This window comes from Oncorhynchus nerka, linkage group LG9a, assembly GCF_034236695.1.
Source record: "Oncorhynchus nerka isolate Pitt River linkage group LG9a, Oner_Uvic_2.0, whole genome shotgun sequence".
NCBI lineage: Eukaryota > Metazoa > Chordata > Actinopteri > Salmoniformes > Salmonidae > Oncorhynchus > Oncorhynchus nerka.
The window spans coordinates 44069348-44081354 of NC_088404.1; the positions used below are offsets into that span (position 1 = coordinate 44069348).

General features: G+C 43.8%; 1 protein-coding gene across 2 annotated transcripts in view; it reads right to left on the reverse strand.

Annotated features, from left to right (window-relative positions):
* Positions 1 to 12007, reverse strand: part of lcat (lecithin-cholesterol acyltransferase) — a 22469-nt gene continuing 10462 nt past the window's right edge. For both annotated transcript variants that reach the window (XM_029668291.2, XM_029668290.2), the window contains exons 2-6: positions 4318 to 4474; positions 3330 to 3445; positions 3148 to 3243; positions 2793 to 3017; positions 1 to 2506 (exon numbers count right to left, since the gene is read on the reverse strand). In XM_029668291.2, the coding sequence (XP_029524151.1) occupies positions 1884 to 2506; positions 2793 to 3017; positions 3148 to 3243; positions 3330 to 3445; positions 4318 to 4474 (1217 nt within the window). In that variant the 3' untranslated portion in view covers positions 1 to 1883. The remainder of the gene's footprint in view (positions 2507 to 2792; positions 3018 to 3147; positions 3244 to 3329; positions 3446 to 4317; positions 4475 to 12007) is intronic.

Genomic DNA, 12007 nt, shown 5'->3' on the forward strand with positions numbered 1-12007 from the left:
TCTCATTTTGTCTTCAATTTTATTAGATTTTGGTTCACAGGTAAAATGCAGCAATTACATTTACTTTTATTACTCATCAAGAGAAGGAGGGGATATAAGGGGAGAGGGAGTTTCTTAAAAACGAACATGTATCCACTCTCTCCCGCCACCCACACTCCTCCATACAAGTGCCATCTGTCAACTTTTAGTAAAAAAACACACTTGAAGCAAATTTAAACATTGAAATAAACCGATATAATCAAAAGGCAGTTTAATAAGAGTGAGCAAAGTTTAGTATTAGGGGATAAAGTAGTTGATCTGGCAACATGGGATTGGTGTCTACAGCAAAACAACTTGAGAATTAACAAAAAAACAGAGCAAACTATAATGCTATTTGGCCTTAACAGAGAGGACACAGTGGCAGAATACCTGACCGCTGTGACAGACCTAAACTTAAGGAAAGCTTTGACTATGTACAGACTCAGTGAGCATAGCCTTGCTATTGAGAAAGGCCGCCGTAGTCTGACCTGGCTCTCAAGAGCAGACAGGCTATGTGCACACTGCCCACAAAATGAGGTGGAAACTGAGCTGCACTTCCTAACCTCCTGCCAAATGCATGACCATAGAGACACATATTTCCCTCAGATTACACACATCCAATTTTGATAAACTCCCCTATCTACTGGGTGAAGTACAACAGTGTGCCATCCCAGCAGCAAGATTTGTGACCTGTAGCCACAAGAAAAGGGCAATCCGTGAAGATCAAACACCATTGTAAATACAACCCATATTTATGTTTATTTTCCCTTTAGAACTTTAACTATTTGCCCATTTAGCAATAGCTATGCAACGTGCCAGATAAGGTATCCATTTACAGTAACTGCTGTTCATCATTACTTAGTGTTTGACTATTAGCCAACAGAAGGGCTAGCTAAGTATTGGAGGAGTCTGACATTTCTGCAGCAGTTAGCTCTAACTGGGCAGCTTCATCTTGTTGCAAGTGAAGGGACCAACTTACTTCCACTAGCTACTACTATCTAGCATGACTATATCCAGTAACCAGGTAGGGCTAGTGCTAGCTAGCCAGCTAGTCCAAGCCAACTTTGTTCAGTTGTTATTAAGTTCGTGCTATTGGCATGCGAACTTCATAATAAGTTCTGCATGTTAGCTAACATTATTATTTGATCTTTTTCAGTCTAATCCTTTCTTTTAGCTGCCAACATAGGCTGTTAAACCCCACCCTCTCCCCAACCCTGTGAATACTCTGAGGGGGTGTGTACTTCTGTGTATGAAAAAAAAAAAACATAATACAATTTGTTGTTATTTGTTTGCCATTATTCCATGTCCAATTTTGACACAATAGATGGGAAAACAAGTCAATTTATGATTTTATTTTTTTTAATTCAAAAATGTTTTTAGCCGTTTGTTTTTCCACTGTTTTGACTCAAATCAAAATAAGGAAACGTACACTGACCAAATACATATTTATTTTTTGATTTCCTATCATGCTAAGAGGAAAAGATAAGCATAATGAAACAAGAGGCATATGCATACTATATCACTTCTCATTAGTAATACTAGTTAGGATGTGTGTACATATACACTGAGTATACCAAACATTAGGAACAACTAATATTGAGTTGCACACATACACAATCCATGTCTCAAGGCTTAAAAATCCTTTAATTAACCCTCACCTTCATCTACACTGATTGAAGTGGATTTAACAAGTGACATCAATAAGGGATCATAGCTTTCATCTGGATTCCCCTGTTCAGTCTACGTCATGAAAAGAGCAGGCGTTCTTAATGTTTTGTACACTCAGTGTGTAAGTCCAACTCAGTAGCTACTACATCAGTAATCGTATGTACATTGGGAGAGTGAATTATTTTCTCCCCAAAAGCTTACAGTGTAGATTTGGGAGCCTTGTCCGGCTGGACTTGATCTTGCATGACTGCAGAGTCAATGGGACGTTCATCAGTCTCATGGAATGTAGAATCCTCTTCTCCATATCTTCCTTCCAGGATACTCTGGACCACGTTGAGCACCTTGCTATTGAATACTATTTCCAAGTGGGGCATGGCCCTGAACTCCTTGACATAGACAGGCTGTGCTTGCTTTCCTATCCAACGCTTACATAAACTCATGCTAAGACTGTCCACTGTATCATCCCCATCAGCATACACATAGTCTATAGGGTCTACATTTGGGAACTGGTCGTCATAAATATAGGTAACCGGTGTGGGCAGCCCCACACCATAGAAGCAGTATACCTCAACACCAGGAGGGGGCAGACCAGCTGTCAGGTTTCTGGTGTCTTCCCACATGAACCAGCCATCCTCAAAGTCGATGTCTTTGAAGAAGCGCTGGTAGTCCTGGTGGGTATAGTTGAATGAGGGTGTGGAGATGAAGGCGTGGTCTGCAGGCCATGCCTCTTCAAATGGAAGCATCCAGGGGTTTGTTGTGGTCATGCGTTGCTCCTCCCGGATCTTGATGTTGGATACCATTGGGATGCCATCATTTTCACCTGCAGAAACAATTGTTATCATAAATGATTTTCTCTTGGCAATCTTTCATCAATGTGTGACTCGCCAAAGTAATCCAGACAAACCAGTCCTACCACCCTTTCAGGAAAATGAAGATGTGGGCATCATCACTAGTAAAATGATTTTGCAATATGTACCGATTACTGTCAATGTGATTTACAGGACAGTAAAAACTAGTTCCACACGGTTATCAGTTTTTTTTTAGGTTATGTTTCTACTATAGGTAAGGTTGTTTCAATCTGTCCACCAGACTTTGACATATAGTACCTGATGCTAGCACTCGAATAGGCTTGACTGCCCCACCCCAGGGTGCTCCAAGTGAAATAAAGCCTTTGATGTATTGGTCTTTCCAAGTCTGGGTCTGCTGATATAAGAAGTAGAGGACATAATTGCTTCCCATGCTGTGTCCCAAGAGGTAAAGTGGTTGTTGATACTGCTCGTACATATCCTCAATCAGCTTCTTCAGTCGTGCAAAGTATTCCTCCTGCTCGTCTGATAAGGAGAGACAAATAGGCCACATAATGAGAAAGCATGTATGCATAAACAATGAATGAGTTGTACTTTTGTTTTACAGGAATGTTATTGTCAGTTGGATGTTGTGTGTGTCCATGATGTCACTTACTTGGAGCTACCCTCCAGTCGTATGGTGCTGCTCGGACAGTCTCATTACGGACATATCCCATGTTGACCAAATGTGTAACCATAGTGTGAAAATATCCTGGAAAAGGACAGTTCATTTAATGAAATCATAATCAAAAAGAAAACAATTATAGGAACAGATGTCCTCATTATGGTTGTTCTCACCTGACAACTTGTTTGTGTCCAAGAACTCAACAGAATAGGTCTGTCCAAAACCAGGCACTCTCACCGTCACCCCTGCAGAATTGGAGGTCTTGCGAGTTGTCCTATTGTATACAATTCTGTAGCAGGAAATATTCAGTATGTACAGGATGTTATTGCATAAGGAAATGATCCCAACCACTAAAATGCCTCGCCCTCAAAATCCAACTTGTGAAGATAGAGTTGCGGTTGTATGCTTCTCTCTTCTCCTTCCTGTTTGGCCCTGTCCGGGGGTGTCCTCGGATGGGGCCACAATGTCTCCTGACCCTTCCTGTCTCAGCCTCCAGTATTTATGCTGCAGTAGTTTATGTGTCCGGGGGCTAGGGTCAGTTTGTTATATCTGGAGTACTTCTCCTGTCCTATTCGGTGTCCTGTGTGAATCTAAGTGTGCGTTCTCTAATTCTCTCCTTCTCTCTTTCTTTCTCTCTCTCGGAGGACCTGAGCCCTAGGACCATGCCCCAGGATTACCTGACATGATGACTCCTTGCTGTCCCCAGTCCACCTGACCGTGCTGCTGCTCCAGTTTCAACTGTTCTGCCTTATTATTATTCGACCATGCTGGTCATTTATGAACATTTGAACATCTTGGCCATGTTCTGTTATAATCTCCACCCGGCACAGCCAGAAGAGGACTGGCCACCCCACATAGCCTGGTTCCTCTAGGTTTCTTCCTAGGTTTTGGCCTTTCTAGGGAGTTTTTCCTCGCCACCGTGCTTCTACACCTGCATTGCTTGCTGTTTGGGGTTTTAGGCTGGGTTTCTGTACAGCACTTTGAGATATCAGCTGATGTACGAAGGGCTATATAAATAAATTTGATTTGATTCTTCTATTACAGTGCATTATTTATTAATACAGCAAAGAACAATTTGCAAATTTGCTAATTGAAATGATTGAATTTACAAGATATAAACAGAATTATTTTGACATAGATCAGATTCATTCTCCCCCTCACCTTATATTATCGATCCAACAGTCAAGCCCAATTGGCATGAACATATTCAGGTCAATCCAAAGTGTGAAAAAGTCATCTGTCTTTTTGTAGCACATCCAATGCACAAGGCTTGGCTTGTCAATCTTGGCCTCAAGCTGGTTTCCTAGGTTCCCAGGTACTGGTCAAAAGTGGAAAAATGTTAGAACTTAGAAGCCAGATGAGCAAGGAGGCAAGTTTAGAACAATGTAGAGACAATCATCACAATTTACAATAAAGTAGTTTAAAAAGAGGATACAACAAGGGTAGATGAAGAAAAGGATGACAAGACAAAGTCAACGTAGAGATTTGTTTTCCCTTGTTTCACAACTGTCAATGTGATTTGTCCCATCAAACAGACACAAGACATTGACCAATAAAAAGAATGGTTACACTTCATTTAAGGCTAATTAATTGTAATAGTAACATTAACAACAACATGTGGTAATTGGAGTCTAATTACAGGGCTGTAACAACAAATACTTGATTCTGTTTGTTACAAATGTTAAAGTTTCCAATAGCATCCCAACGCACCATATTTCAGCCTGCACAAACCATGTGATAAGTGTAAACCAATTGAACACTGACCAATTCATTGACACAATTTTGCAATAAAGAGCTGGAGTCTGATGCCCTGGCCCAATTGTCACGTTCATCGTATAGAGGAGAACAAGGCGCAGCGTGATATGAATACATTCTTCTTTAAATAAAGCAAGACAACTAAACAACCGTGACGCTATATCGACCGAGTGCTGACATGCAACTACACATAGACAATAACCCACAAAAAGAAAATGGCAACCTAAATAGGATCCCCAATCAGAGACAATTGGGAACCAATTCAGGCCACCATAGACCTACATTACCTAGACATACATAAAACCCATAGATATACAAAAACCCTAGACAGGACAAAAACACACATACCCACCCTCGTCACACCCTGTCCTGACCAAAATAATACATGAAACATAGATAACTAAGGTCAGGGCGTGACACCAATGACAAAAACAGGTTTACAAACAGTTCACATAAAATAAAAAGCAGTCGGCAGGGCGGGTGCGGGGACCATTTCTACATTTCTACATTGGAGAATAATAGTGAAGATATCAAAACTATGAAATAACACATATGGAATCATGTAGTGAAATCGAAATATATTTCAGATTTGAGATTCTTCAAAGTAGCCACCCTTTGCCTTGATGACAGCTTTGCACACTTGGCATTCTCTCAACCAGCTGCACCTGGAATGCTTTTCCAAAAGTCTTGAAGGAGTTCCCACATATGCTGAGCACTTGTTGGCTGCTTTTCCTTCATTCTGCATTCCAACTCATCCCAAACCATCTCAATTGGGTTGAGGTCGGGTGATTTTGAAGGCCAGTTCATCTGATGCAGCGTAAACCAGATGGGATGGTGTATTGCCGCAGAATGCTGTGGTAGCCATGCTGGTTAAGTGTGCCTTGATTTCTAAACAAATCACAGACAGTGTCACCAGCAGTCACCTCCATGCTTCACGGTGGGAACCACACATGCGTAGATCATCCGTTCAAAAACAGCTCAAATAAGCAAAGAGAAACAACAGTCCAAGACATAAAGCTCAGTCAATATGGAACATTTCAAGTCGCAAAAACCATCAAGTGCAATGATGAAACTGGCTCTCATGAGGATCGCTAGAGGAAAAGGAGGATAAGTTCTTGCCATAATATCCAATTGTTTTTTAGTAGCTACTATCTTGTCTCATCGCTACAACTCCCGTACGGGCTCGGGAGAGACGAAGGTTGAAAGTCATGCGTCCTCCGATACACAACCCAACCAAGCCGCACTGCTTCTTAACACAGCGCGCATCCAACCCGGAAGCCAGCCGCACCAATGTGTCAGAGGAAACACCGTGCACCTGGCAACCTTGGTTAGCGTACACTGCGCCCGGCCCGCCACAGGAGTCACTGGTGCGCGATGAGACAAGGACATCCCTACCGGTCACGGCCGGTTACGACAGAGCCTGGGTGCGAACCCAGATTCTCTGATGGCAGAACTGGCGCTGCAATACAGCGCCCTTAACCACTGTGCCACCCGGGAGGCCTAATAATAATAGGGACTTGGTCTTTAACCAAATAGGGCTATCTTCTGTATACCACCCCTAACTTGTAACAACACAACTGATTGGCTCAAACGCATTAAGAAGATAAGAAATTCCACAAATTAACTTTTAACAAGGCATACCTGTTAATGTAAATGCATTCCAGGTGACTACTTCATGGAGCTGGTTGAGAGAATGCTAAGAGTGTGCAAAGCTGTCATCAAGGGAAAGGGTGGCTACTTTGAAACATTTCAAATATAAAATATATTTTTATTTGTTTAACACTTTTTTGGTTACTACATGATTCTAAATGTGTTATTCCACAGTTTTGATGTCTTCACTATTATTCTACATTGTAGAACATAGTAAAAAATAAAGAAAAACCCGAGAATGAGTAGGTGTGTCCAAACTTTTGACTGGTACTGTATATATTTAAGGCACTCAGTCCAGCTTTCAACTTACTCTTGAAAGTTGTAATAGTAGAATGCACAAGGTGCATTTTCGAAATTGGTCAATGCATTTGGGGCGGCAGGGTAGCCTAGCGGTTAGAGTGTTGGACTATTAACTGGAAGGTTGCAAGATCAAATCCTCAAATTGACTAGGTAAAAATCTGTCTTTCTGCCCCTAAACAAGGCAGTTAATCCACTGTTCCTAGGCTGCCATTGAAAATAAGAATTTGTTCTAGTTAAATAAAGGTTAAATATATGTTAGAGAGCTGTTTATAAATTGTCAGCTAAAGTATTTTAGCTAGATTTTTTTGCCCAAATGCTGGAAGGGGGGCCTGAGTGGAAAAGTTTGTCAAACCCTGGAGTACACGCTCAGTGTGCAAAATCCAGACATTAAAGATTTCAGTGAACGAAACAAAGTGTTGTAGGCCAAAATCGTCAACACAGGAAAGAGAAAGTAAGTACATTTTTGGATACATTAATTCTGCGGGACAATTTAGCATAGGCAGTTAGCTAGCATTTTTAAAATTAGCTAGCACTTTAGCTAGCTAGCTAGTTTTCTAACCTTGACTAGCTAACTAGCTACCTAAAGCTGGCAAAAAGTGTACTATGGTTGCTACTCACTAGCTAACGTTAGCTAAGCTCAATGGTCTTATCTTCCCTGAACCTTGTTCTCAAGATATCCGTTCCCCAAGGGTACAGTCCTTTCATAAAGTATTCAGACCACTTGACCTTTTCCACATTTTGTTACGTTACAGCCTTATTCTAAAATGGATTAAATAATGACCTCATAATGACAAACCCCCCAAAAAATGCATTTTTGCAAATGTATATAACAAACTGAAATATCACATTTAGATAAGTATTCAGGCCCTTTACTCAGTACTTTGTTGAAGCACCTTTGGCAGCGATTACAGCCTCGAGGCTTCTTGGGTATGACGCTACAAGCTTGGCACACCTGTATTTGGGGAGTTTCTCCCATTTTTCTCTGCAGAACCTCAAGCTCTGTCAGGTTGGATGGGGAGCGTCGCTGCACAGCTATTTTCAGGTCTCTCTAGAGATGTTCAACAGGGTTCAAGTCCGGGCTATGACTGGGCCACTCAAGGACATTCAGAGACTTTTCTCGAAGGCACGCAGGTTGTCATGTGCCTTTTACTAAGGATTGGATTCTGTCTGGCCTCTCTACAATAAAGGCCTGATTGGTGGAAAGCTGCAGAGATGGTTGTCCTTCTGGAAGTTTCTCCCATCTTAAAAAGAGGAACTCTGGAGTTCTGTCAGAGTGACCATCGTGTTCTTGGTCACCACCCTGACCAAGGCCCTTCTCCCCTGATTTCTCAGTTTGGCTGGGCGGCGAGCTCTATGATGTGTCTTGGGGGTTCCAAACTTCTTCCATTTCAGAATGATGGAGGCCACTGTGTTCTTGAGGACCTTTAATGCTGCAGAAATATTTTGGTACCCTTCCCCAAATCTGTGCCTCGACACATGCTGTTACGGAGTCTAGTTGATAGGTATTCGACTAGCCGGACTGTTCCCCGGACTCCATGTGTAGGGATTTGTACAATGCACAAAAAAGGCTATTGAACCTGACATTGGTGTCTGTCTTTATTCCTTTATCCAACATATCATACTGAAACATGGTATCAGAAGTGGCTTGGAAAACACACATTTGTTATTTTTGTAGCTAAGTACAGTATAGGCGCAGTTACGTTCCATATGCGAACACACGCCGTTTCCTACTCACAACACTGATCACCTCGTTGTTAGCTGGCTAGCTAGCATCACTACCTACTTCGATGACTGAAGGCAAAGAAATATCATATTCCATTGCTATGGCAGCGAACATTCCTCCACCAAATCCCATGGTTCTCACAGGGGACTAGAATACTATTTGGGACAACTTCAGGGATGAATTCGAGGACTATGCGCTGGCGACCGGTCTACATGAGAAACCCAACGAGGTACAAGCTGCAACTCTGAGAAGTTTAATGGGCAGCGAATGCAGGCATATCTTCCGGCACAATCTCACCCTCACAGCACGACAAACAGTGTGATGCAAAGGCTATATTGGATGCATTGGAGAATTACTTCAAACCCGCCAGAAACGTCATTTACGAGCGATTCGTTTTCGGAAGCTGCAAACAGGAAGAGGGTGAGTCAGTACACAACTTTGTAACCCGTTTGAGAGAGAAATCCGCCACTTGTGAATACGGGGGATTGAAAGATGAATTGATTCGTGACAAAATAGTACTGGGAATTGCAAATGAGGATACACGCCGGCGTCTACTGAGAGAGAGAGAGAGAGGCTTAACATTAGTAACTGCCATCGAAATGTGGCGCACTGCTGAAGTCACTGACATGAGAATGAGAGCAATGGAAATCGAAACCCCACGCCCCGAAGTTGATACTGTTCACGCTGTTGCTAGGCAGACATTCAGACTAAACCAATCGAGGCAGAGCAATTCACCACAAACGGTGAACACAGAGAGCCCCGTAGCATGTAAATACTGTGGGAATACACACACACGTGGCAAAGAGCACTGCCCTGCCTACAGAAAACCATGCAGAGCTTGTGGAACTAATAATCATTTTGCAAAAGTGTGTCTCAAAAGCAAAAGAAGGGTAAGTGAGGGCAAGATTCACTGTGTTGATGATATCACTCAATGTTCAGAGCTGAACAGTGAAAGTGACATTTACATGCATGAATCCATTGGGGTTGTACACTCAAGAGGGAAGAAATGGTTTGTGACACTACGATTACACAACAAGCAACAACAATGTCAACTGGATTCCGGTGCTACATGCAATGTAATGAGCTACAAAGACAAAATCAACCTGGCACCTGACACACATCTATTGCCCAGCGATACTCGACTAAAGCTGTACTCAGGAGAGCTAATGAGCTCTATGGGCACTTTTGAGACCGAATGTGTTATTCGGGGACGCAAACACAAGCTGGAGTTTGTGATTGTAAAAACCAGTCAACATCCTCTCCTCTCAGGCTCTACATGCGAACGCCTGGGACTGATGCAGTTCACTGTACCAAATGACCTGCACATTGTGGATCATGTCCAGCATGGACCCCTGTCCAAAGAACAACTACTCAGCAGATATGACGATGTATTCAACATGCCCGTTGAATCTGTGCCCGGGGAGGTACACTTTGAAGTGGATGAGAGCATCACTCCAGTCCAGTGTGCTCCTCGCAATGTGCCCATTGCAATGAAAGTGGCTGTGAAGGCCCAGCTGGACAAGTATGAGGCCGATGGCCACATGACATCTGTGACTGAACCAACTGACTGGATCAGCAATATGGTCATAGTGAAAAAACCAGAGAAGCTGAGGGTCTGCATCGACCCAAAGCATCTGAACCAAGCACTGAAACAATTCCACTACATCATGCCGACACTAGAGGATGTCCTCTATAAGCTTCCCAAGCCCAGGATTTTCACCTTGGTGGATGCCCGAGATGCATTCCTTCAATGCAAGCTGGATGAAGAAAGCAGCTTCATGACTACCTTCTGGACCCCCTGGGGTCGGAAACCCTGGCTCAAGCTCCCGTTTGGTGTCTCAGTGGCGCCTGAGATATACCAACGCAAGCAGCACGAGTTACTGGCTGGGCTCAAGGGCATTGAACCCATCGCTGATGATGTCCTGATCGTAGGCTGTGGTGACACAGACGAAGAAGCAGAATGCGACCACGATGTGAAGCTCCTGGCACTGATGGAGCACTGCCGATCAGTTAAGCTTGGCCTTGGCCTGAAGAAGCTGCAGTTCAAGGTGAAAGACGTCCACTTCCATGGCCACATTCTCTCGGCAAAAGGCCTGAAGCCGGACCCAGACAAGGTCAGAGCGATCCTCGACATGCCAAACCCGTCGGATGCGAAAGGAGTACAGCGACTCATCGGCTTTGCAAACTATCTTGCAAAGTTCATGCCACACCTATCAGCAGTCTGTGAGCCTCTGCGCCGGTTGCTGGACAAAGACACACCATGGCACTGGCTACCCAAGCACGAGGCCGCAGTGCAGGAGATGAAATCTCTGGCTTTATCCATGCCAGTGTTGCGCTACTACAACGTCATGAAGCCTGTCACAATCCAGAGCAACTCCAGCCAAAGGGGACTTGGATGCTGCCTTATGCAGGAAGGCCAGCCCGTTGCGTTTGCCTCGAGAGCGCTCACCCCCACCGAACAAAACTATGCACAAATTGAGATAGAGTGCCTCAGCATCGTCTTCTCCTGCCAGCGATTCCATCTCTACTTATATGGGCGAGAGCTGGTACCGCTGAAACTGACCACAAATTGCCATATACAGTAAACCTCTCCTCAACGCGCCCAAGAGGCTTCAAAGCATGCTCCTGACTCTGCAAAACTACAGCCTGAAGGTCATTTACAAGCCAGGACCAGAGATGTACATCAGCGACACACTGAGCAGGGCAACAACACAATGTACAGGCAGAGGCACTGTCTATCAGCGGCAGGCCATCTGTTCGATACAGCAGGAACAACAAGATGTTCCACAGATCAATCAAGCAGACTACTTAAACGTAACAGATCACCGCCTAGCCCAGATAAGGCAACACACTGACAAGGACGAACACCTACAGTCACTGAAGTCCATGGCTCTCGCAGGTTGGCCATACCTGAAAGAGGAGACACCTTTCACAGTGAGAGAATACTGGACCTTTCGAGATGAGATCAGCGTGCAAAATGGCGTCTTGTTCAGAGGTCAGAAGGGTATTATTCCCAAATCACTACGTCCAGAGATGCTTACCCGCATACACTCCAGTCACGTTGGAGGTGACGCATGCTACCGCCAGGCTCGTGAAACATTATACTGGCCAAACATGCAAGCAGAAATTAAAGACTTTGTCAGCAACTGTACCACATGCAATGAGTACGCTCATGAACAGCAAAAGGAAACCATGATGTCACACGAACTGCCCACAAGGGCCTGTCAAATCGTCAGCATGGACTTATTCAGCCACAGACAAAAGGACTATCTTCTCATCTTTGATCACTACTCTGACTTTTGGGAAATTGAACTGCTCCCTGACTTGTCTGCAGAGACGGTCATAAAACGCTGCAAGGCGCAGTTTGCAAGGCAAGGTCAGCCTGACAAGGTAATCACGGACAATGGCCCACAATTCACTGCA